This window comes from Rhineura floridana, chromosome 4 (genome assembly GCF_030035675.1).
Source record: "Rhineura floridana isolate rRhiFlo1 chromosome 4, rRhiFlo1.hap2, whole genome shotgun sequence".
NCBI classification, from domain to species: Eukaryota; Metazoa; Chordata; class Lepidosauria; order Squamata; family Rhineuridae; genus Rhineura; species Rhineura floridana.
Genome location: NC_084483.1, coordinates 124,900,844 through 124,927,827, shown reverse-complemented (window position 1 = coordinate 124,927,827; position 26,984 = coordinate 124,900,844). Strand labels below are relative to the sequence as shown.

Here is a 26,984-nt window from a genome sequence, read left to right as displayed (position 1 = left end):
TGTTATGTTTGCTGGAACATAGGAATATGCAATTCTTCCACATAAACAAAAAACCATCCTGGAGGCAATACTACATAGGCATACATATAAGAGGTATTAACTATTACATTACAGTTAAAGGCATTCATAGGACTTATATCCACACATTCTCGAGAGCAGTTAATGAAATTCACACATTGGATGTTATTTGAAGAGGCTACCATCTGAACCTTGAGGGCAAAGCACTTTCAGTTCTTACAGGTGACAATTTGGCCCCAAGCATGATAATTATTATAATCAGCAGTGACATTCTCAAAATTCCCCAGAAAGGATGCATTTGTGATGACCTCTGGTGGGGTTGAGATCCCCACCAAACACGATATAAACACTTCATTAAGGGAGACTCCCCCTGCCAGGCAAAAGGAGCTTGTGTTTACAATTTGGCTGGCTATATAAATCCAAACATTTGTCTGGCCTTCAAATTTGTGTGTGAGTATTCCATGTGTTATACCAGCCAAAGAGCTAAGGACAATGATTAACCACACAAGCCTAAGTTGGGCCATCTTCATTCGCCTCGTGGTTTGCCTTTAAAAGGGGTGAAACAACAAAAAACGTAGGATAAACCACTGAAGTTTACCTAAACATTTGTTTAACTTCCTTACTGTTGCCTACCCAAAATTCCCTTACCAATTGCTTCCAACAGATGGGAGTGTTTCCAAAAAAAACCCCCAGCCCTATTATGATTGGTTGGGGGTCCCTGACTCATTCATGGGGCTGCAAACCTAGCCTTTCTCTTTCCTTTTGCTCTCTTGGACTTGGGCGAAGCTGATATGTCGTACTTAGTCTGGGCTTGATTCCCCCTCCCATACGAAATCCCTGATTAACGTCTAACTTTTAGTCTCTAATTCTTTTCAGCTTTAACTTCAGGTTGAACCCCGGTACTGTCTCCGATAACCACTTTTCTTCGGGTGCTTGCTTTCTTCTCCCCTCCAGCTGTGAGACCTTTGATGTTTCATCGATCTCTGGCTTCAGCACCTTTCCAGCCTGGAATGGTGTACCCACTTCTCCGTTCCCTCGAGCTTTCCAGCTGCGTGGGTAGTCAATAGCACTTGCTTTGGTCCAGTCCACTTTTCTTTCAGCAGGTCTTCTTTCCACGTCTTTAGGAATACCCAGTCACCTGGTTTTAGCGAATGCAATGGCCCTTCAAGTGGCAACCTCGGAACTGGGGCTGCAAATCTGTGGAGAGAAAACAAGACAGATTGCACGGCAGTAACATATTCTTTCAACTGAACATCTTCTATTTCTAAATTTACACTCCTTTTTCTTTGCCAATGGTGAGAACCTGGGGGGGTCAGCCATATAACAGTTCAAATGGTGTCAGTTTCAGACTTCCCCTTGGCTGGCCCCTTAATCTCGTTAGGGCAATAGGGAGAGCCTCTGACTATTTTAGCTTTGCTTTAATACACAATTTGGTTAGGGCCCCCTTCAAAGTTCTGTTCATCCTCTCGACTTAAAGGCGATAGGGTTTTCTCTTCCCTCTGGGATGGCTAACGCTGGAGCAGAGAGCAATGCCTGTTTTAGATTGAGAAAAGCATTTTCCATGTCCCTTTTCCACTTCCATTTGGGAATATTTTCCTTCGGTAAGGCCTCATACAGGGTTTTTTCCCCCCATAGTCTGGGATCCACAGTCCCCGTCAACCTGAATCTTCGTCCTGTAACATAATCAAATCCGCCCCCCTCTTTTTCCTCTTTAACTTTGGGCAGTCTCGGCGCCAGTAGCTTTTTCTCTGCAATACGCACTCTCATCTTTCTCTAGCTGTCTGCGACCTTCTTTTCTTTTCTTCATCTGTTCCTCCCGGTCTCCTGGCCGGCTAGTAATGGCTGCTGCCAATAAAACCGCTTCTTGTTTAGCTTTCTGCTCTTGTTCCCTCTTTTCCACCTGATCCCTGTGCACATACACCGTGAAGGTGATTTCCACCAATTACGACAACAACATTCCTACAGCTCCGTCCGTTTTCTGGAGCTTCCTCTGAATATCAGGGGCGGATTGGGCAATAAACATAATGTTCACCAACTTGGCATTCTCTTGTGCATTCTCTTGTGCACTTGGGTCCATATCGCTGAACTGTCGGAAAGCAGTGGTCAGTCTCTCTAAGAACACACTGGGGTCTTTGGTGGGGCTTGTGACGTCCTTCCCTGGTTCTCCCTGTCAGGTTCCCACCTGCTTGTGGCTACTGCCTTTCACTAGGCACCACCAGGGATACCACCAGTCCGGACCGTCCTTTATATGGTTTCTCACTCCGCTCTAGCACAGATCTCACTAGATCCCCCTGCTAGGCAGCACCACCAGTCACGTCCTATAACCAATACTCCCAGAGACTTTGCCTGAGTCTCTTTCTAGCTGGTTACTTTTGTGACTGCGTGCTTATGCTGTTCCCAACCCCCTTGTATCTTTATAGATAACGCATACAACTCTGGGTTGCTCTGGATACTTGAATTGTTATTATTCCTCCCTTCACCGCTGCCACCATTAGATACTGTTTCTGTTCAGCCTTGGTAATTACCTTGCCCTCCCTTCTGGTATGTATATCCCCCAGCCAAGGATCAGGCCTTTGGTAAACCAAATAAGTATTTATTAAATATCAGAAATAACAAGATTAGTTTTAGAATGTTTCACAAGCATATGGTTTCATCTATTCCTGTTTTGTACTTGACTTATTATTAATCAGAACTCCAACTCCCTCTTTCTCCACACTCCTGACCTCCACCCTCAAACACCTCTTTCTCCACACTCCCAACATCCACCCCAATTCAACTGTCATTCTTCCATTTATACTCCCAGCCATTCAAACGCTCAGCCAATCATCCAGCATTCTACTGCTCATGTACTCCCCCCTCCTCTTTCACTCCACTTACCATATGTCTTCTATATAAACAGCACTTACCATATTCACACTATAAGCAGGAACATCACAGGGCTTTATCTGACTTCATAGAGCCGGGACAGGTTAGTTACCTTTGGGATGGCAGTTCGAATACCTTCCATGATAAGCCTCCTATATCGCAATAGGCTTCCCTTTGTCCATCTTACCCCGCATCCCACTCTGGGTCTTCAAGCGGCAATGCAGCGGCAACCACTGGCCCTCCTTCTGACTGTTCCACACCAGCCCTCCTTCTCTCCTGGGCTTCCCCTAATTGTCGTTCTTCTGGGCTCAACAGCTCATTTACATCTCCCCATGTGGGGTTATGGCTCCAGAAAATGGAAGCAGATAGTCTATGCATTTTATTTGGATCCTCTCTTAAAGAGGGGTTTTGGTTTCTCCAATTGAACAAATCAGAAGTTGTAAAAGGCACGTATATAAAGACCCTGCCCCCTTGGGGCCCAACCGCCTCACGTAAGGGAAAGTGTCCTTGGGGCAGTCCGCTTGGACATTCAAAACTGCCTTTATTCGTCTTTGACCAAGTATGGGGGGGAAAATATACATCTTCCCGCCCTTCCAAAGCCTTGTTTATAACTGGGTCCACCCTCCATGCAGGATTTTCTGCTTCTTTTAACAACTCTCCGTAACGTGGCGGTGGCGGTGGCGGCAGCGGCATTAACACCTCCGCTTGTCCTGGGCGGATTTGGGACTACTGGCCTCCCTACTTCTGGTCGCATTACACCCGGTATTCCTTGAGCATCTTTCCCAGGGTCCCCACACCCCCACTGGCTTTTGGGCGATCTGGAACCAAGTATTATGGGAGGGCGCTGCTTCCCCTGTTCAGTTTTCACCATCATAGCTTTACAAGTTTTTTCTTTACACTTCTTTACCCATGGTGGGTTTCTATTTTCCCAGAACTGCCATGCATCAATGTATGGAAACTAATCCCAGTGGCCGTCTCGAACCACCTTCTGATGCACAGCGGAAATTACTTCTTGGTCCCAAGTACCCCTGGTTGGCCAGCCGACTTCAATGTTACCCATTCCCTGTTACAAAATGTGATAAGCTCAGAGCTTGGAAAAGTTACTTTTTTGAACTACAACTCCCATCAGCCCCAGCCAGCATGGCCACTGGATTGGGCTGATGGGAGTTGTAGTTCAAAAAAGTAACTTTTCCAAGCTCTGGATAAGCTTATCTTTGGTCATTTCTTCCTGCTTTTAAATAGCAATCAGGAAAGGGATGCTGAATCTGAGGTCTTTTCTATCCCATAATCCCTTTTAAACACTTTAAAATTCTGAAGCATGCATGCCAAGGGATCCGTTCCCTCTCCAAATGAGACCCAGCCGCCCCCATAGTTCACTCAGATATACGGTGCTGCTACTCTAACATCAATCTGCCCATGTTGCAAACGGAATTCCCAAATGAGTGTAAAACAAATGTGAAAAGGGTGCGTTTACCCGTCTGACGGCGGTCCCCAAACTGATTGACGGTGTCTCGTCCCCAAATGAACCCTCGCTGCTTCCTCTCGATTTTACAGGAGCCCCATTGGAAGTCAGGCTACCAAAGGCGCAGATCCTACTTGAGTGGCGAGTCTCAGCTGGACTCGGGACGTCCTCCACCCCTGGCATTGTCTGCACCACCGGCTCCCAAGTCACTCAGGGGACTCCTGGCTGGCTTGCCAGTTTTTGTTGCAAAAATGCTGTTAGTTTCCCTGGTAGGCTGTCTCTGAATTACCACCAAGAACGAGAAGTTAGCCATTGAGGGTTCAACCCAAATTTATTATTCTGCAGAATAGAGACACACTCACCACTCATGCGTAAAGTGAGCTGCCTGCATTTACAAAGCAGGCCTTTCTTATATACCTTATCTCAACAATGTTATGTGGCAATAAAAGTTACACAGCTCAAGCATTTTAACACAGGAAACGAAAGACAAGATGTGCCACCGTTTGGCTATCTGCCCATTACATCTGCATACACAAGATAAACCAGAACTTCCAGCTAGTTTCTTTATCCTTAACTCAGTACATTGTAATCAGTTCCCTGAGGTCTTTTGACCTTCAATGTGGCTGTACTCTATTTCTATTATACATTATAACACACTCTGTATTTTCTCAACAATGAGATGTGAAGTTCTAGGCTTAATAGACAAAATAAAAGTTGAAAAATTGTCAGGTCCAGATGGCATCCACTCCATAGTTCTCAAAGAACTCAAATATGAAACTGCTGATCTTCTAACAAAAATATGTAACTTGTTCCTCAGATCCAGCCCTGTACCTGGTGACTGGAAAGTGGCCAATATTAAACCAATCTTTAAAAAGGGATCTGGGAGAGATCCAGGAAAGTACAGGCCAGTTAGCTTAATATCTATCTCGGGAAAACTGGTGAAAAGTATTGTTAAAGATAAAATAACCAAGCATATAGAAAAGCAAGCTTTACTGAAGCAGAACCAGCATGGCTTCTGGAAAGGTAAATCCTATCTCACTAACCTTTTAGAGTTCTTTAAGAGTGTCAACAAACATATTGATAGAGATGATTCACTGGATATAGTGTATTTGGACTTTCAGAAAGCTTTCAACAAGATATCTCACAAAGACTCCTGGGTAAGTTTAATAGTCATGGAATATGAGAAGCAGTACTCTTGTGGATCAGGAACTCGCTAGGAAACAGCAGAGAGTAGGGATAAATGGACAGTTCTCCTAATGGAGGAATGTACAAAGTGGAAGTCCCAAAGGATGGGTATTGGAACCTGTGTTTTTCAACTTGTTTATAAACTAGAATTAGGGGTGAGCAGTGAGGTGGCCAAGTTTGCTGATGATACTAAATTGTTCAGGATTGTTGAAACAAAAAGACATTGCAAAGACCTCTAAAAGGAATTCTCCAAACTGAATGAATGGGCAGTAAAATGACAAATGCAATTCAATGTAAACAAGCCTAAAGTTATGCATATTGGAATTAAAAAAAACCTTGATTTATATATGCATTCATGTGTCTCAACTAGGGATGGGCTCCTCATTTTAATTCAAATCTGATTGCAGGAATGCTATTTCATTTCATCCTTGGCTGTTTCTGCTAACTTCCACTTCTATCCAATTCGAATGAAAAGTGTGTGTGTGTGTGGGGGGGAGGGAATAAAATATCATAAATGAGATGAGTGAAAGGAAGAAGTTGGACGGATATTTATCGGGTTAATAATACAGAGAAATTCCACTGTAAACCTAGATAATCTCACTCACAAGGAGATTAAGGAGATTTTCTAGCCTTCTTTGAACTACTCTTAACCTGTTAAATGCTAACAGACAGGTTGGTGATTCCCCCCCCCCAGCAGAGACAGAGAGAGTAGGCTTGTCTTGGTCCAGACTCTCCCCCTTTGCGGCTTGGAGCTTGGATTATTCCAATGGAGGGAAGGGTGGTACAGAGAGAAAGGGAGAGAGACAGCGAGAAACTTACATAAATTAGTGCTGTGCTGTGCTAAAAACCTTTCTTTCCTTCAAAGCTTTTGGAATTTTGGTCTAGGTTTTACTTTTATAATCCTGCATATTGAGAGGATGTGTACCTGAAATGCTTGCTTTGTCCCCTACCTGTTTTATTCCCTTCTTCTTTGTTGTCTTTAATTTTATTTTTATTAGATTGTATGCCTTTTTGGTATTTTTTATTGTTTTATATTCTGTATAGTGCCATGTGCATTGAAGGCACCATATAAGATGATGATGATGATGATTAATGTGACCTTTGCATAGCCCATTATGTAAGTTAACATACTCTGCATGGAGTTAGGGGCAACATAAGAACAGCCTGCTTGACCAGGCCAGTGGCCTATCTAGTTCAGCATCCTGTTCTCATAGTGGCCAACAAGATGTCCATGGGAAGCCCAAAAGCAGGACCTGAGTGCAAGATCACTCTCCCCTCCTGCAGTTTCCAGCAACTGGTGTTCGGAAACATACTGCCTCTGATCATGGAGGCAGAGCATAGCCATCATGGCTAGTAGCCATTGATAGCTTTATCCTCCATGAATTTGTACAATCCTCTTTTAAAGCCATCTAAGTTGGTGGCCATCGCTCCCTCTCGTGGGAGCAAATTCCATAGTTTAACTATGTGTTGTGTGAAGAAGTACTTTCCCTTGTCTGTCCTGAATCTTCCAACATTCAGCACCATTGGATGTCCATGAGTTCTAGTGTTATGAGAGGAGAAAAACTTTTTTCTATCCACTTTCTCCATGTTATGTATAATTTTATATATTTGATATATTTCTATTATGACACCTCTTACTTGCCTTTTCTCTTAAAAGGCTCAAATGCTGTAACCTTTCTTCATAGGGGAATCACTCCATCACCTTGATCATTTTGGTTGTCTTTTTCTGAACCTTTTCCAACTCTACAATATCCTTATTGTGGTGAGGTGACCTGTACACAGTGATCTTAATGAGGATGCACCATAAATTTATAAAACGGCATTGTGATATTGGCAGTTTTACTTTCAATAAACTCTGAAGGAACACATACAAAGTTTAGGGGTGCTTTTGGAACCTTATTGTCCATGGACACCCAAATGGTTTCTGTGGTGAACAGTGCCAATTACTAGCTTTGGCTGGTGTGCCAACTGCACCCTTTCTTAGACAGAGATAATTTAGCCACATGCATTGATAACCTCTAGTCTCTCACTACTGTAATGTGCTCTTTGTGGGGTTTGCCTTGAAGCTAGTCCAGATGCTGCAGAATGCCACAGCCTGGATGGTGAATGGTGCTCCTTATTGCCCACATATCATGCCTGTGCTGACAGATTTGGACTGACTGCCTATTAGCTACCAAGAAAGTTTTAAGGTTCTGCTAGTAACATCCAAAGCCCTAAATAACTTTGAATCAGGTTATCTAAAAAACTGCCATCTGCTCCATTGCCCAGTAAGGGCATTATGTTCAACAAATGGAACTCAATTAGTTTTGCCACGCCCTGATGATTATTGGCTTGTGGTAACACGGAGGCAAGCTTTTTCACTGGTGACACCAGTGTTGTGGCATGCCCTCTTTGTTGAAATAGAAGAGGCTCCATTTGTACTGGCATGCTGCCAGCTCCTGAAGACACATCTGCTTAGGCAAACATTCCCTGGTGCTTGAATTTTTGATTTTATTAACTAGTTTGTTTTTACCTGCTTTAATTATCATGTTTTTACCTGGTTTGTTCTGTTGTATGTATGTTTTAATTAAGGATGTTTTAATGTTATAATTGAAGTGTAATTTAGCATTTTATGTATTTTATAATTGATTTTATGTTGTAAACCACTTAAGCCATTTTAGCATATAAATAAATATAAAATAAATCCTTGCCCTAGCAGAACAACATAAACTAGCACAAGGGGATTTTCCCACTCTCTTCCCCCCATGCACACCCCGTACTACTCCCAAATCTGCTCTGGAAGGCTGGAGGAAAATCCCAGAACAAATTTAGGAGGTGCACAGGAGGAATGGGGGAGAATATTCTGTTGCTCAAGGAAAAGTCATTGTGCTGATGAAACATTTGATTTAGTGCTACATTCAATACAACCCAATACATAAAATTGTGTAGCAGGAATCTAATAATGCATGGGGCTTGACTCTGTTATACCTATTGTGTGTGTGTGTGTGATTGTATATATAATTAGTCAGACTTTATTTTAAAAGTACATGGACATGAATGGATAATGGATTCTTGAGGTGGTTTGATGTGGGCAAAGCTCAGTTGGGTGGGAGCTGCAAAGTTCCTTTTAAAACTGATTCTTATTCCATCCTTATAAATGGCGTGCTGCCCACATATTTGAAAGACAACCTTTCCCAGTATCTGCTGGACCAGACCTTAAGATCTACAGGAGATGCTGTTTTCGTGGTCCATTGATAGGTGTTGCTCTGCAGTGACATGAAACAGGTCCTTCTCACTGGTGGCACCAGCTGTTTTCCACTGTTTTCTTATTAAAGGTTAGAAATGTGAGATTTCAAATGTCTACGCATTTTGACCTTGTAGCCAACATAAGCAATCCTAATTTTAGCATTTTGTCACTTTTTTCTTCAGTCCCATTACTATTCATTGAAATTCCACATGAAGCAGATAAAAGAGCCACTCTTAAAACAAAACAAAACAAAAACTACCAAACCCCAGATAAGAAATGTTTCTCTTATTTCAAACTTGAATATTGATGGAGACTTTATTCTTGTTTTTCAGAGCTGTGACCTGCCCCAGCAGAGTATCGTTCATATTGTTCAGAATCCACAGAAAAAGAATGAAGAGGTTGAGACAGAAAGCAAAAATGTAAGTGGCATTATAACAAGCAGAAAAGCTGAAAGCCTCACTCGTGTGGATTTTAGTACTAGTCTCCTACCTTCTAACTCTGCTGGGCTGGCTGTGATTTTAGACACCATGGACGATGGCATTTCCTCTTCATCTGGCAATTCTGGTAAGTTGCTGAATCCACATATTCCAAAATGCTGTGTTACTCCTGCTTAAGTAATTCTGCTTAAGATGATTGTGCAGTAGGAAAATCACAACTTCTTTCTGCTTTTTGGTGAACCATACATGAAAACCTTAAAAACTTGACGTCTTTCAAAGTTCTCTAGCCCTCATCCTTCTATTTAATTAATTCATGCTGTGATGATCCTGAGTTTGCTTGATATGGCTGCTGCCATTTTATAGTTCCCCAACTCCATTTGGGAGTCAGCAGCCACTGATGCTAATATACATTTTTTTTTAATCCTCAGTGACATGCCCAAGAAGCAAATTGTGCATTCTGTTTAGTCTTCCAGCCCTCCTGGGATTCTCTATTTAAATGTTAATAAGTTTGTTACCTACCAGAAATGTGGTCATTCAGCTCTGGTGCACAATATCATTTATCATTTGCCCAGGGACCCAGAGGCATGAAGGGATGATCTTGTTTACTAGGGAGGGATGTTTTAGGTTTAAATGAGCCAGAACAACTGCTCTCTCCATGCCTTTGTAGAATTCTACAAGATGGCTGTATTGGAGAGTTTAGAGATCATGAGAGTTTATGTGGTCAGTCCCACCTTGAACTCTTTGAAATGGCCTTTCAAAGGGCTTTTGGAAGCTGTGCATCTTGCTTTGTTCTGCCATCCGAGCCAAATAATGGAGGACACCTACCTAAGTCAGGGGTGCCTTCCATTGTTGTCCCAACATCCATCAGCTCCAGCCACCATGCACAATGCTCAGGGATGAGAGTTGTAGTCCAGCAACATTTAGAGGGCACCACATTGGTTACTCCTGCTTAAGTAGTCATATATTTTGTTATTTTTGAGTCATGACTGCTTCTTTTATTTACCATTATTTTATCAGAATGTTTTCTAGCAGTATATCAGCTTTACTCCACATTTTTTGAAAGAAGCTGCTTGGATTGCTTGGCAACAGACTTTGTTAGAAACAGACTGAACACTCTATTTTCATCCTGTTTCTGTTTCACTGGCACTCAATCCTAGATCTGTTCCATTTTGTGTGGATTTTTTGAAAGAACTGTACTCATTTTGTATGTGCTTTTTACACATTTTATGAGCACTTTTATGTAAAATACATTTTTCAATGTCTTTTCTGTAAGTTACACATTTTGTATGCATTTCTGTATAAAATATGTATTTTTGTGTGCACTTTTCTTGCACACCACAACTGAACTGCAAAATCCAGAGAAATGCTTAATCTGACTAGGAGCTGCATTATAATTCACAAGCAAGTTGGGGAGCGTCAGATGAGTCAGCTGTGAAAAGTAGACTAAAAGAATTCATTCTTCACCCCTAATTTTGTTTTAAAGGAGTATCATGTCTAGAGTACTAAGAATACTAAGGGGAAATCAGAATCTTGATGGGAACAGAAAGGTAGTTCTAGATCTTAAAGCAATTCTTCCCTATGGCTAGAGTTTTTCTGAGGCATTCAAGTAGTCTTTAATAATAACTTGGTTTGGGTGGCTGTGTGGAAATAATCCTTGCTAGTAGAGTAAAACATTGTACTGATTTGGAGTGAGGACTTTACTCCTGTAAAAATATACCCAACATTTTTTTAAAGTTAAAAACTATCATAAATGCAAATGCTTATCCAAACCCTTCTGAAAAGCCACCTCTTTAGGTAGATGGGTCTAGAGTTGTGATAAGAATTTTATCTCTGGCAATCAGGGCACTGGCTGCATGATGCCTTCACCTGGCTGACACCCACATCCTGGTTTTCAAAATAAATTTGGAAGCACCTCCTCAGGCAGAACTCCTGAGGATGCAAAAAAAAAAGTTGGTAGTAAAACTAGCAATATTAGTGGCCATAGGTAAGGCTGTATAGGCTTGAATTGAAATTTAAACTGGATTTCCAATATCCCTGGAAATACCAAAGGAATGTTCAGGGAAGCTAATAAGGGTTTTGCTCAAACTACTGGAATTTCTCAAGGAGATTTTGGCAAATCCCAGTGCAACTACAATTTTGCCTGGAGTAACACTTGAGAATACTGCTGAGACAAGACTGTTTGACTTCTAAGAGAAGCAAAAATGATTTAGATAAGATCGGGGAAAATGGTTTGTTTGTGTGTAAGCTGCATAACATAACAATTATCAGCTATTGTAACAGATGGGGTGCTTTATCCTAATATCTAAAGATGTGTTGTTGTTTTTTAACAAAACAGATATCTTAACTATGAGATTAGAAAAAAAGTCTGAAATATTATTTGGTGTACAGTTGCTTAAATGCTCCTCCACATGATAAGCTCTCGTCTGCTTGGGAGTAGTGAGTGACACAATAATTTTGTAGCATTTTTCTTCTGTTAAAAAAAGATCATAGAGGGTGTGAAAAGTATGTTGTATGAATGAAGCATTGAATGGTCTGGGAATAGATGGCCCCCTGTCCACTGAGCAAATGGTAATAGATGTATCTGACAACAGGACTGGATGACAACCATAGTGGTGGTAAGATGTGGCTTGAGGTTCTCCTTCTCTGGCAGTCAGTGAACTGGGTGCATGATGCCTTCACCTGACACCCACTTCCTAGTTTTCCAACCCTTTTGCAATACTTTGGAAAGGAGATTGAACAGTTGTGAGGCGAAGTACTAGGATCCATTCAGGAAAGGCAGTAAAGCACAGGAAATGCTTTGCCTAGGAGCAATCCTGTCAATTTGGTGTCAATCTGTTTAAGCGATGTGTCATCTCATGTCACCATTAATGCTGCAAAGTTTCTCCTCACTACAGTGCAAATTAGGAAGAAATGTTGTCAGTCCATTCTTTAAAGAATTATTCATGGATTTTAGGAATTTTGGTAGTTTTGTTTTTTAAGTATTTTAATCCTTCCTGCTGTGTCTTTTTTTTAAAATATTTTGTCTGTGACTGTAATAAAACGATTCATTCAAAACACAGGAAATGAACATGCATTCATTTAGAGGCAAATTACATGTTTAGAATATCTATTGGCATGTCTGTTCCCAAACTATACTTGAGGAAGACTGCAGGCCTGACAAAGAGTTGTATGTTTGAATATTTTCCCACTTAACCTCCCTCCTCCCCGAAAAGCCCCCAACAATTCCTTCATGGGTTGTGTCCAATTATGTCATAATCATAGTGGACTCATTCAGATTAATTGACTTAAGTTTATTTATTTATTGCATTTCTATCCCGCCTTTTTTTCAAGGACCTCAAGGTGGTATACATAGTACTCTCCCTCATCATTTAATCCCCACAATAACCCTGGGAGGTAGGTTAGGCTGAGAGGCAGTGACTGGCCCAAAGTCACTCAGTGAACTTTGTGGATGAGTGGGGATTTGAACCCTGGTCTCTCAGATCCTGTTCCACACTCTAACCATTATACCACACTGAGAGTCACTGACTCTCACCAGACTGTGACTTCAGTGGGTCTGTGCTGAGTAGGACATAATTAGATACAACCCCTTGTAGGTAGAAATCTAGGATATTAGAGAAAATAAGAGAAAAGGGCTCTAGCCTAGCATTTTCTCTGATAAGCCCATTTTCTATGGACAGGGCTTTTTTTAAAAAAAAATGTATATTCAAGTATGCATTTCCCCACCCCCATTATTCAGTGGTAAAGTTCAGGAAGGGCTTACCATACAGTGGTTTTGACCTAAAGTTTAGCTCTTACTGTTCCCCAGATATCACCACCTAACAAGAAATAAATGAGTATCATCAGATGTATCTTCCTTATCAGAATTATGAATGGGCACCATTTATAGGATTGTTTCCCCTCTCCTGAAACAGTGGCTCTGTACTGAAATTGGTGGTGAATTCTGTAGGATCCAGTAATTTTGCGAATACATATGTAAAATATAAGACAAGCCCCTCTGGATAAGGCCAAAGGCCCATATAGTCTACCATCCTGTTCTCACAGTGGCCAATCAGATGCCTATAGGAGTCCTACAGACATGTCCTGTGCACCCCAGATTTTCCCCAAGGAGGGGTAAGATTCATATGACTCACAGGTCATTCCACTGGGAGCTGGACTGGTATTCTCTTTCTACACCAGCCTAAGGATGTGGACAGGGCTGGCCCCAGACATGCTAGGGCCCTTGGGCACCAGCCTGTCCTGGGCCCTGGCATCCACACACAAGCACGCCCTACCTACCTACTTTCTACCAGGTGGGCGGAGGAGTGGGAGGTTGGGCAGGTAGGTGAGCGGGCCGGGGGAGGGACAGCAGGTAAGCGAGCAGGCGGGGAGAGGGCAAATGAGTGAGCAGGTGGGGGAGGGTGAGCGGGCAGGGGTGAGGGCAAGTGAAGAAGCGGGTGGGGCGGAGGGCAAGCAGGCAGGCGCAGGGGAGAGCGGGCAGGCGTGGCCGGGCCGGCAAGCGGGAGGGTCGCTCCCTCCCTGTGATCTGTGGCAAGGAGCTTTCCATGGAAGGGGAATGCTAAACCCCTACCATAATGAGGGGCCCTTCAGGAGCTTCTGTGAGCTGCGGGACCCTCAGCCAGAGCCCCACCTGGCCACCCTTTGGAGCCAGCCCTGGATGTGGATCTCCCATTATCATCTTCAGACTCTAGGAATGACTTCCCTGTAGCTTCTTGTGCTGCTTCAGACCATACAGAAGAACATAAGAAGAGTCCTGCTAGATCAGATCAAAGGCCCATCTAGCCTAGCATCCTGTTCTCACGGTTGCCAACCAGATGACAATTAGAAACTTGGACACACAACCAGAGTGCAACTGTACTCCCTGCATTTGTGATTCCCAGCAACTGGCATTCAGAGGAATACTGCCTCCAACAGTGGAGGTAAAACATAGCCATTCTAGGTAGTAGCCATCGATAGCCTTCATGAATTTGTCTAAAACCTTTCATAAAGCCATCCACATTTATCACCATCACTGCATCTTATGTGAGCAAATTCCATAGTTTTATGTGCTGTGTGAAGAAATACTTTCTTTTGTCTGTTCTGAGTCTTCCAACATTCAGCTGCATTGGATGGCCCTGAGTTCTATTATTATGAGAGGTAAAAACTTCCTCCTATCCACTTTTTGCATACCATACATAATGTTATACACTTTAATCATGTTCCCCTCTTTTGCTAAACAAAAAACGATGATCAAATAACTAAAGTAGCTTGCAGTGGTTCTTAACCTTTTCCACTGCCAGCACCCCTTGGATTTCCAAAATATGCTCTTGCACCCCTCGTTCATTTTTTATTTTATTTTATTTTAATTTAATTTAATTTTAATGTGTGTTTTAGCCTAACTTAGCTAAGATAAATGATAGTTTTCTAAAATCTTTGCTTGGGCCTCACACCCCTGGGGGTGTGTGCAGCCCAGGTTAAGAACCACTGATGGTTGTACAAGACTGTGGAAAATGTACAAATTGTGAGAGGGTCTCCAACTTCTACAATTGACTTGGTCAACCTCATGCCACCAACTAATGATGAACGAGTGCAGTTTAGAAATGAAATAGTGCTTCACAATGCTCCACATGTCACATTCTGAATGAATAATGAAGCAGTGGGGGTGCCTTGTCATTGTAATCTGATCAGCTCAGTACAGACTGCGTCAGGCCGGGATGTTCTTTTTCTAAAAGCTGTGTAATGCACATTCTGTGTTGTTCCTTTCTTCAAGTCTTCACACAGTAGAGACCTGTATGCAGAACTTGTTTTAGCTTTGCTTTTGGCAGGGTCATGTTGGAATGGCTATCGCATGTGTTTCAGTTTCCCACAGTGCATTAGTGTTTTGTTCTGTTGTCTGTTTTTCATAAATCCCTCCTCCTTACTTGAAGGTAGTCCATTTTCCATTTTTTAACAAAGCCCACTTTGACAAACCAAAGCTTAGCAAGAGCCCTGATGGCAGGCTGACAGCATAGCAGATGCAGATGGCCCGTCTTCTCAACTAGATGAGCTTATGATTCAGCCCAACTATATCTTAGTTGTCATGAATAAGACAGCTTAGATGAGTGACATTTCTACTTGACTGGTGGTTAATAACAAGTAGTCTCTGGTGGGATGTTCTCTTTTCTTCAGGATGTTCCAAATTTCACTTTGCCTAAAGGGAGACAAAAATGTTGTTTTTAATTTAGGGTGATGATGATATAAGCTCAGCCATCTGTGTGATAATTGTGATACATGATTTCTGTGTTCTTTGAAGTAGTTTACAGAGGAAGATGCAAAAGTGACAGGGCTAGGATATTTGATTGATTTTCCTCCAGAACAGATAACATTTTGCGTGGTTTCATTGTAGAGAGAAAGTAGGAAAATTCTTTATTTCCACAATATCTATAAATAAGGAGGAGAAACTACACACTTTCATTTTGATTATTTTGAATGGCTATTGACGTGATGTTGGATATATAGAAATTTGTTCTTTTGGAACTGTTACACTATTGCTTTTTGTTATGTATGACTAGGGAGTAAATGACAGATCTAGTATGGAGTCTGATATGTAAAGAACAAACAAATATATTCTATTTATTATTACTTTATATAATGTCATCAGTAGACAACAGGGATGATGAAACTGTGGCCCTCTAGATGTTGTTGGACTCTGACTCCCATCAGCCTCAGCCAGCAGAGCTAATGGTCAGGGATGATGGGAGTCGTAGTCCACTGGCATCTGAAGGGCCACAGGTTCTCCATCTTTGGTAACCATGATACTGTAGAGTAGTTTAATGGGGTTAGGGTGTCCAGATGCAAAAAAGGACAGGGCTCCTGTCATAATTGTGTAGAAGAGGGAAATTCAGCAGGTATAGCTTGTTATTAGGGTTAGGGTTTAAATTATTTCTCAAAATATCTCTGCCAGTGATGTCTAGGCTCCCATCAACATAATCAGACATGGGACTCTTGGCTCAGTTATTGCCAATGACTTTAATCCACAGGTTAGCACACAACTGGAATGCAGGTCAGAATACAGCTTACAAGTCTAAAATCACTACAAGGGATTAAGCAGCAGGGTGAAGATGTTGTTTCGACACTTAACACACTCCTTGAATCCCCTTAATAAAGGACAGGGCGGGCACAGCTACTGTCAAGGGGATTTTCTCTCAGCTTGGGTCTGGACAAGCAAGCAGACACTCCTTATGGGTAAGCTGGCTAATGAGCTCCATTTGTTTGCGCCTAGCCAATCAATAGTGCATTCGTGGTGACGGGGTGGGGATGACTCTGCCAGATCTTCCTTTGGCTCCGCCTGCAGTATTTCCTCCTTAACTGAGGGCAGGCCCACCATAGGAGGTGAACTCAGCAGCTGGTCAGCCACTGGGAGTGGTGTGATCAGAGGAACCAATGGCTAAACCCCCACATGTGCATCAACAGACACCTTGGGGTCTGTCACCAGACAGACCACTGGACTCCTCCACAACATCCTTTTCCAGCATGCCCAGACCACACTGGGCCCCTCCAAATAGTTTTGGGCCTCAACTTTTTATTTAACTTCTTGAACAGGATGGCTAGGTTTATAATACTAAGTTTTATGTTCTTATACTCATGCAAGTACATACGAGGACATTGAACTTGTCAAGGACTATCAATACCTCGGCAGAGTCATACTGCTAGCAGAAACCAGTAAAGATTTGAAAGGAATGCTGTTGAAAGTTAAAGAGGAAAGAACAAAAGCAGGACTACATCTGAACGTCAAAAAGACTAAAGCAATGACAACAGAAGATTTATGTAACTTTATAGTTGACAATGAGGACATTGAACTTGTCAAAGATTATTAATACCTTGGCACAGTCATTAACCAAAATGGAGACAATAGTCAAGAAATCAGAAGAAGGCTAGGACTGGGGAGGGCAGGTATGAAAGAACTAGAAAATGTCCTCAAATGCAAAGATGTATCACTGAACACTAAAGTCAGGATCATTCAGACCATGGTATTTCCGATCTCTATGCGTGGATGTGAAAGTTGGACAGTGAAAAAAGCTGATAAGAGAAAAATTGACTCATTTGAAATGTGGTGTTGGAGGAGAGCTTTGCACATACCATGGACTGCAAAAAAGACCAATAATTGAGTGTTAGAACACATTAAACCAGAACTATCACTAGAAGCTAAAATGATGAAACTGAGGTTATCATACTTTAAACACATAATGAGAAGACATGATTCACTAGAAAAGACCATAATGCTGGGAAAAACAGAAGGGAGTAGAAAAAGAGGGCCAAACAAGAGATGGATTGATTCCATCAAGGAAGCCACAGACCTGAACTTACAAGATCTGAACAGGGTGGGTCACGACTAGGGTTGCCAGGTTCCTGGCCTGAGACTGATCCTGTATCTTTAGGAGAAGAGAAAGTCAGCCAAGTGCAGGTGTTCTTGCAACACTGTAATGGGAAAAACCCACCTTGTCTCAGTCTCAGGCCAGGAACCTGGCAACCCTAGTCACGACAGATCCTATTGGAGGTCACTGATTCATAGGGTCGCCATAAGTCATGATCGACTTGAAGGCACATAACAACAAGTACATGGGAGAGCCAGCCCCCTTTGTAGCTTTTAAGTCTTGTAGTCCTTTTAGATGGGGGAGTTCTTTGGTTGACTGGGGAGTCGGTGTGAACCAGCACTTCTTCGGCCCTTTAATCCTATTGTTTTATTCTCCCTTTGGACCCCAAGTATTTGGCTAACTGTATAATAATGGTTTCCCTGATTTAGGCCTCTTAGCAGCACAATGTTTCTTTGTCCTATTTTGCAGCTAGCCTCCCTAACTGGGGTACTGCCAGAACTCTGTTCCACACTGCTTCCAAACAGACCTCAATATGCCCTGGAAAGTAACCTTTTCCTGAGTCATCCCTCTTCTGAACTGAGAAATCAATTGCTGCTGCCGGAACTGGATGGAGGGGTGGGGTCAGCTAAAGTGTCATGGGAGGATAAAAGGTCCTTTAAACACTTTCTGTTTCCTTCACAGAAGGCAGCTAGCTGCCCAAGCAAGGAGGGAAGCTGAGAGCTCTAGAAAGCCAAAGATTGGGAAGTCACAGAGAGCGAGTAAGAGGGAAGGGCTCTAAATTAAGAAGGAAGAAAACTCCCTTTCTCTTTCTCTCCCTGTCTCTCAGTTAAATAGGGCCTGTGTTGTATATTTCTTGGCCTTACATCCTCTAGCAGGAAGGGAAATTCTGTCAATTTCAGTTCCCTCAGTTTCTTAATTGCCCAATTTTAAATTCAATTCTCCACACTTTGGCAGCAATCTATGATTTTTCTTTTTTAAAAAATCCTCATGAAAACTCTTCAGCAATGTAGTATACATTTCTCCTAATAAACTCATTTTTCTATGCAGCTTTGCCTAATAAACGTATTTTTGCAAGCAATTTCTGTTAATATAATACATTTTTGTATGTTATTTTAACTAATATATATTCATTTATTGGAAAGGGCAAATTTGATAGATTCACTATTTGTCCTGCCCAAACTCGAGGAACTCAGACTCCGACACAGCTGTATTTTTTTCTTTTATTGAAGTAAGAGAAAGTTTCAGTTCAGTGCGCTTCATGAATTACCCACTGCTTACTCAGAACTCAGCATCCCTCTCTAACTAGGCACAACTTGGCAGCATTAAGATGTTGACTCAGGAACTAACCCTCTGCCCTTGCCCAGCTTAAGTAGGGCTGGGTGACTCCCTGCTTGCGTGTACCATGAGTCACAGTTGGAGGTGGGCACGTAAGTGCAAACTCCTCATGAGCTGGGCTTGTTGAATCTCCCACCACACCCATCTCCTGGACCTGGGAGAAGGTGGGGTCTTGGCGTCAGTCTGGTCCTCTCCCTCCATGGGGGGAGAACTGCCTGGCGGAAGGGGAGGAGGAGTAAGGGGCCAGTCCGGGGGTCCCTTTCGAGTGTCTGGGATGGCTGAAGGTGGCCTGTCAACACCCGGAGCGGGGGTTGCTTTGATGTCCCTCCCCTTGCTGGGTCCTTCCCTGGCTGGGATGTCTCAGTCAAAGTCTTCCTCCCTCCCTCTTGTGTGTCGATCCACCCCTGGCTAGCATTAAATGTGAACTGAATCAAATTTCTCCCCCATTCCTACCGTCTGGTGGCCAGTGACAAGAGTGCAGTAACTCCAAGATAACGTTGTTATGTGCCTTCAAGTCGATTATGACTTATGGTGACTCTATGAATCTGTGACCTCCAAGAACATCTGTTCATAGGGTTTTCGTGGTGAGAGGTATTCAGAGGTGGTTTACCATTGCCTTCCTCTGAGTTTGGATGCATCTTAGTTTGGGTAACTTAGAATAACATAGTGTTTTGGATTTCATTGTGCCTTGCCTTTCTTTTCTCCTAGAAAAACTGGGACCTCCTCTCTTTATTTACCTCTTCTTGCTGTGTTGATAAAAACTGCACATCACCAACAAAGGCTGTTCTCTGATGAGACTTGAGAGCCCAGCAAAACCCCATAGAGTTCACCACTCTCATAAGATCTGGCAAGCTCCAGGTTCCATGTTCTGGTTCTTCCCATGACCTGAGCCCAGAGGGAGCCTGCTACAAGTAATATAAGAAAAAGATAGGTCGGTGCCACCAAAGTGCTTCCAAATTTAGATAGCATGGAAACAACAAAGGGAAAGGGGGGAACAAGGCAAGGATAACAAGAGGTGAATAAAAGCAATTTACAAATTGCATTAAAAGGGGTTAAGCCAAAGGCTTCCCAAAATAGGTTGATTTGAGGATGAACTTGAATGAAAGAAGAGGTGGCATCAGGCACTATGACTATAAACAATCATAATTCTAGCTGAGTATTTATTACTCGGTCTGGAATATTAAAATCATGTAGCCCTTGTTCACGGAATTCCCAAACTACTAGATAAATGCACTGGAAGCTAAACTACATGTGTAATTCAACACTGTCCTTGAAATGGTGTGAATCATTTAAAAATTGTGAATCACAGCTGTTAAGGGGCCCCAGTTAGCAATGCACACAAAGGATTCAGCCTCTTTGGGGTGAATGCAGGACTGCTTGTCCTTGGTAGAGATAATTATTTTTTCTGCAGGTGCTTCCTGAAATTATAAGGATGAAGGCTTTTTAAAAGGGCTAAGATTACGTCTTTCTTTTGTTTAGTTGCTGATTATTAGAGAGCATTTCAAAAAGTGTTCTGTGTTCCACTTTTGCCCGAGGCAAGTGAGCAACCCAAGTTTCTGAACTGCTTGTCACATTTCTAAAACTTACACTATCGAATTAGTTCCAGGTCAAGTGACAGTATGATGTGCACCCTCTCTTCTTCATTTTAATATGGGATTAGACTGAGCACTCTTAGATCTGAAATAAACCTGTTTTTTATTCATACATTTCATTCAAGGTGTTGGTACTAACCTTTAAATCCCTACACGGTTTCGGACCAGTTTACCTGATGGAGCGCCTCCAGCATCACCAGTTATGCCGCCCGACAAGATCAGCCAGTCAGGGCCTTCTCTCAGTCCCACCAACTAAAACAGCTAGGTTGGTGGGGACTAGAGAGAGGGCATTTTCAGTGGCGGCCCCCACTCTCTGGAACTCCCTCCCGTACGATCTTCAGCATGCCCCTTCCCTGAATGTATTCCGCAAAGCCTTGAAGACCTGGCTTTTCAGACAGGCCTTTGGGACTTCCGGGGAGGGTTACTTTTCTGGACTAACTGCCTATTACTCTGAACTGTTATCATTCCTATTTATAGTTTCCTTGTTATATTGTATTTTATGTGTATTTTATTGTGCTGCATTTACTGCAACTGATTTGTACGTCGCCTAGAGTGGCCATTGGCCAGATAGGCGACACATAAATTAAATTATTATTATTATTATTATTCATCTTCTGGAAAAAAACCCAGTAAAACGTGAGCACTGATCCATCCAAAATGGTCTTCAACATTGCATGGGCATCTATATTGATATTGTGGAACATGAACCTGTATAAATGTTCAACAAATGAACCAGATAAAATGAAGACAAGTACTGTGGCACAGTTATTACTGTTTATGACCCATTTTCAACCTGCTTAGTCAAAATCAAGACCAAACCCTGAATGTCTATGATTTTATCATTTTATGTTTTTAAAAAGCCTATTTTTTTTTGTTAAACTTGACAGGCTTTCGTTTGTTTTGTTGCTGTGACTGACTTTTCTTTGCACAAAGAAATAACTTCCCTGTTAGTGCCATTCTTGGATAGATTAACATTACAATGCATTATGCAGTTAAATCTGCTTTTAGTCCATGTTAATTGGTGTGAATCAATAATTGCTTGGCGGAATCTGTATCTACTTCAATTTACATACATGAATTAGCTTATCTTTTTAAAGCTTTACCAAGCTTTATAATGCTTTGTGGCCTAGTGATGAACAGTGCCAAATCATTTATCATAGATCAATCTTGTGCTGTTGTTGTTTTCTCCAAGAATAAATAGATGTAGGTATATAATATATAAATATAATATGTAATTTTTTTGGTAGTAATGTAATTCAGGCTTGGAAAAAACATGTACTCATTTGGCTGAGGACCTATTGCTGTCTAAATAAAGAAATTAATTAGTTCAGTACACAATAGATGTATGTAATTCCTGTAAGTATAGCCCTTGGGGATCCATGTTTCTCTTCAGAGAAGGACTCTGCCCTAACAGAGTAATTGAAGGGGACTGAGGAGAAAAAACTGGTTGGGGCAGAGCTGAGGGAAAAAAGGCTCAGACAGAATATCCCTGTGGTGAGGGCATTGCCACAGGGATAGAAATTTTCATTTCCTGGTCGTAGCACCCTAACTTTAAAAGCCTTTCAGTCATTACCTCACCAAAGGCTTCTGAGGAAGCTTAGCAGTCATGGAATAAGAGGAGAGGTCCTCTTGTGGATAAGGAATTGGTTAAGAAGCAGAAAGCGGAGAGTAGGAATCAACGGACAGTTCTCCCAATGGAGGGCTGTAGAAAGTGGAGTCCCTCAAGAATCGGTATTGGGACCTGTACTTTTCAACTTGTTCATTAATGACCTAGAATTAGGAGTGAGCAGTGAAGTGGCCAAGTTTGCTGACGACACTAAATTGTTCAGGGTTGTTAAAACAAAAAGGGATTGCGAAGAGCTCCAAAAAGACCTCTCCAAACTGAGTGAATGGGCAGAAAAATGGCAAATGCAATTCAATATAAACAAGTGTAAAATTATGCATATTGGAGCAAAAAATCTGAATTTCACATATACGCTCATGGGGTCTGAACTGGCGGTGACCGACCAGGAGAGAGACCTCGGGGTTGTAGTGGACAGCACAATGAAAATGTCAACCCAGTGTGCAGCAGCTGTGAAAAAGGCAAATTCCATGCTAGCGATAATTAGGAAAGGTATTGAAAATAAAACAGTCGATATCATAATGCCGTTGTATAAATCTATGGTGCGGCCGCATTTGGAATACTGTGTACAGTTCTGGTCGCCTCATCTCAAAAAGGATATTATAGAGTTGGAAAAGGTTCAGAAGAGGGCAACCAGAATGATCAAGGGGATGGAGCGACTCCCTTATGAGGAAAGGTTGCAGCATTTGGGGCTTTTTAGTTTAGAGAAAAGGCGGGTCAGAGGAGACATGATAGAAGTGTATAAAATTATGCATGGCATTGAGAAAGTGGATAGAGAAAAGTTCTTCTCCCTCTCTCATAATACTAGAACTCGTGGACATTCAAAGAAGCTGAATGTTGGAAGATTCAGGACAGACAAAAGGAAGTACTTCTTTACTCAGCGCATAGTTCAACTATGGAATTTGCTCCCACAAGATGCAGTAATGGCCACCAGCTTGGATGGCTTTAAAAGAAGATTAGACAAATTCATGGAGGACAGGGCTATCAATGGCTACTAGCCGTGATGGCTGTGCTCTGCCACCCTAGTCAGAGGCAGCATGCTTCTGAAAACCAGTTGCTGGAAGCCTCAGGAGGGGAGAGTGTTCTTGCACTCGGGTCCTGCTTGCGGGCTTCCCCCAGGCACCTGGTTGGCCACTGTGAGAACAGGATGCTGGACTAGATGGGCCACTGGCCTGATCCAGCAGGCTCTTCTTATGTTCTTATGTTTTTATTACTCGAATTTTGTGGCCTTCTTTCACAGGAGGGGAAGCATGGAAAAAGGCTGTTGCCTTTGCAATGAAATATCTGTGTACTTTCCACACTAGAGTTCCTTAGCCCTGCTGAGGTGTTACTCTTCTACAGCAAGTGGAATTGGCATTAAAACTATGGTTCCACACAAAATTTATGTGCTGTTACTAATTACAATCCCACAATGCCCATCCCGACAGCAAGGGAAAAAAACTGGGTGGAACATTACTGCCAAAAGAGCATGTGCTATAAGCACTTGATCACATCCATCCTTTGTAACCTCTCCTCCTCTTCCCTTTTCGGCTGAAATTTTGATTGTAAACTCCTTGTGGGGAGGGATCTGTCTTTCTCCTTATACTACTCTTATGCCATATGCATTAATAGAGCAATACAAATTGTTGCTGTTGTTATTACACATATTGATGGCATCTTGCAATTCATATGACTCAGAATGGCCCTTTTAATGTCAATCCCAGTTCCGTTTTTGGCTGAGTCAAATGCCTTAATGAGTATTACTTTAGCGAGTTCTACCTACTTTAATAGGACAGTTGTTTCAAAGAACAAACATTGTCATGTTGGATGAAAAAAAAATCATTATCACAAGCTTTACCCCCTTCGTGGTGTAAGATGTAAAAAGATGATAATTTTCAGGAGAAATAACATTAGTTTAAATGCACCGCACCGTGTTATATTTAGAGACAATTTCTTTTTTGACCCTCTTAAGCAGTCTATTTACACTGCAAGAAATGGTATTTGATTACCCTTTTTGTGTATATCTGGGCAATGTGCCACAAGAACATATAACACTCTTCAGTTTGGTGCTGTTTTAAACAAAGCTTTCTAAATAACCCTCACTTTTAATTAACTCACTACTTCTATTATCAGCAAGGAACAATTGGCTATGGGTGTTGTTATTAAGTCCTTTACCTCCCAGGCTAAAAGTATGAACTAAAATGCATTCACCTTGCTTTTCTGTAGCTAGGACAACAAAAATAATGTTTTTCTAAAATCTTCGAAAGTTGGTTATTACATACATGGTATCTCCTGCTAGCCTTATTTATGTGCAGTACTGTCAGTCTTGCTCTCTGACATAATTCTAAAGCTAAAAAATTGTATCTCCCTTTGATCTTCTAAAAATAGCAGAAAGTGCTTTTCTAGGACATTAACATAATGGAACCTTTTCAATAAAATGATAAATTGAGCCTGTTTCAACAAACGGAATGAATACTTGATAATACCATATATTCCGGCGTATAAGACGACTTTTTAACCCAGGAAAATCTTCTCAAAAGTTGGGGGTCGTCTTATACGCCCAGTCGTCTTATACGCCGGAATATACGGTATTTCTCCTGCTCGCAGCCTGGCCCGGCGTCCCCTCCCCTGAGGGGAATCCCCATTGCTCCTCCGTCCCGCCATCTCCGCCTCCTCCACCGTGGCGAAGGCTGCGCCCTGTGCGGCCTCCTCCGCCTCCTCCTCCATCGCAAAATGGCGGCCGGGGTGGGCAGCAGCAGCAGCAGCAGCAGCAGCCTCCCCGCGTCCTTCTCCTCTGTGGCGGCCTCGCCTGCGCCGCCTCCCGCCGCTGCTGCTGCTCCTCTTCTCGCAGCTGCTCAGGCGAGAGACGGGGCCACGGTGGCGGCGGTTGCTCCTCCTCGGGCGGCCAACGGCGGGCCGCTTTCGCTGCTCTCGCCGCCGCAGGCCGCGCCGGCACCTCCGCTGACGCAGAACCACCGGGCAGCAGCAGCAGCAGCAGCAGTGGGAGGCGGCGGAGGCAGGAACCCGCTGCCGACAGCTGCCCGTGCGGCCTCCTCCTCGGCGCCCTCCGCCGCCGCCTCCGGCCCGCTGGCTCCGCGGGAGCCGGCCTACAACTGGCAGGCGATGAAGCCGACGGTGCAGGAGCGCTTCGCCTTCCTCTTCAACAACGAGGTGCTCAGCAACGTCCACTTCTTGGTGGGCAAAGGCCGCGCCAGGGCGCAGCGCATCCCCGCCCACAGGTCGGTGCGGGCTATGGGGCGAGGGGGCGCTGGCCACACAGGGAAGAAAGGGGAGAGGGACGCTTGCTTTTTAAACGGGGATCAGGGTCAAAAGTTGGGGGATCGTCTTATACGCCCAGTCGTCTTATACGCCGGAATATACGGTATATTGCAGTCTGTGCCAATGCTGGGAACCTCATTCATATCATATGCTTTTAGCTGTAATGAGAATGGTGCCATTTCCCCACTTCCTTCACTTATATTTGCCAAGGAGAGAAACATTATTTTGAATGGTAGCTGAAATGCTTTGGAGGATTCATGACCTCATGGCCACTTGCTGAACATCTCTGATCATTTTCTTTGTATTGGAATCTCTAATTTCTTACAAGGGAATGTGTGTGACGGGAGAGATTATGGAAGTGGGGCATTGATATCTTTTAGTTCATATGTTAGAGTGAGGCTACTAGGGTTCATTGGTTTGATTTTATTCCCCTGCAAAATTCCAGATAGGTGCAAGCAGACAACAGTGGAAATAGTATTAAATGCTAAATGTACAGTAATCATGACCAGACAAATATTTATTTATTATTTATTTATTTTATTTCATTTTTAAACCTCCCATAGCGAATAGCTCTCTGGGCGGTGTACAAAAGATTAAAAGTACAGAAATACAAAATATCACAATAAATAAACTGAAACAGAGAGATTTAAAATTGTAACATTAAACGCTTTAAAATGCCTGGGAGCATAGCCAGGTCTTAACCTGGCACCGAAAAGATAGAAGCGTCGGCGCCAGGCGTATTTCTTCGTTGAGGCTATTCCACAATTCGGGGGCCACTACAGAAAAGGCCCTAGATCGAGTAACTGTCCTCCGGGCTTCCTGATGGGTTGGTACCCGGAGGAGGGCCTTAGACGCTGAGCGAAGTGACCGGGTCGGTTCATAGCGGGAGAGGCGTTCCACAAGATACTGCGGTCCCACGCCGTGTAAGGCTTTATAGGTCAAAACCAGCACCTTGAATCTGGCTCGGAAGCAAATAGGTAGCCAGTGCAAATGGGCCAGAACAGGTGTTATATGCGCTGACCGGCTGGTCCTCGTCAGCAGTCTGGCTGCTGCGTTTTGCACTAGCTGAAACTTCCGAACTGTCTTCAAGGGCATGTGATGCGTCCTTCCCTGGCTCTCCCTGTCAGGTTCCTACCTGCTTGTGGTTACTGCCTGTCTCTAGGCACCACCAGGGACTCCACCAGTCCGGACCGCACTCTCTTATGGTTTACCTATCCGCTCTAGCACAGATCTCAACAGATCCCCCTGCTAGGCAACCACCAGTAACGTCCCAATACTAGTATTCCCAGAGACTCTGAATACTGGTATTGTTATTCTCTTCACCGCTGCCACCATTTGTTACAGTTCCCCTTCAGCCTTGGTCATTACCTTACCCTCCCTTCTGGTCTGTGAAACCCCAGCCAAGGATCAGGCCTTTGGTAAACCAAATTAAGTATTTATTACAGATAACAAAACTAACAAGATTAACAGGATTTCTTCTTAAGGCACATAAGCATATGGTTTTACTCAATACTAATCTGAACTCCACCCCCCTCCTTCTTCACTCTCTCCTGGCAAACAACTCTCTCAAACCCCACCAAGCAAGCCACTCTTTCTCTTCTCCCCCCCAGATTCGACTCTCACTCTTCCTTTTATACATTCAGCCATTTTAAGCC

At 43.0% G+C, this 26,984-nt stretch overlaps 1 protein-coding gene across 10 annotated transcripts in view; it reads left to right on the top strand.

The window, feature by feature from the left end:
* Nucleotides 1–26,984, top strand: part of PRKN (parkin RBR E3 ubiquitin protein ligase) — a 1,296,326-nt gene that overhangs the window by 375,769 nt on the left and 893,573 nt on the right. For all 10 annotated transcript variants that reach the window (XM_061624330.1, XM_061624331.1, XM_061624327.1 and 7 more), the window contains one exon: nucleotides 9,089–9,320. In XM_061624330.1, the coding sequence (XP_061480314.1) occupies nucleotides 9,089–9,320 (232 nt within the window). The remainder of the gene's footprint in view (nucleotides 1–9,088; nucleotides 9,321–26,984) is intronic.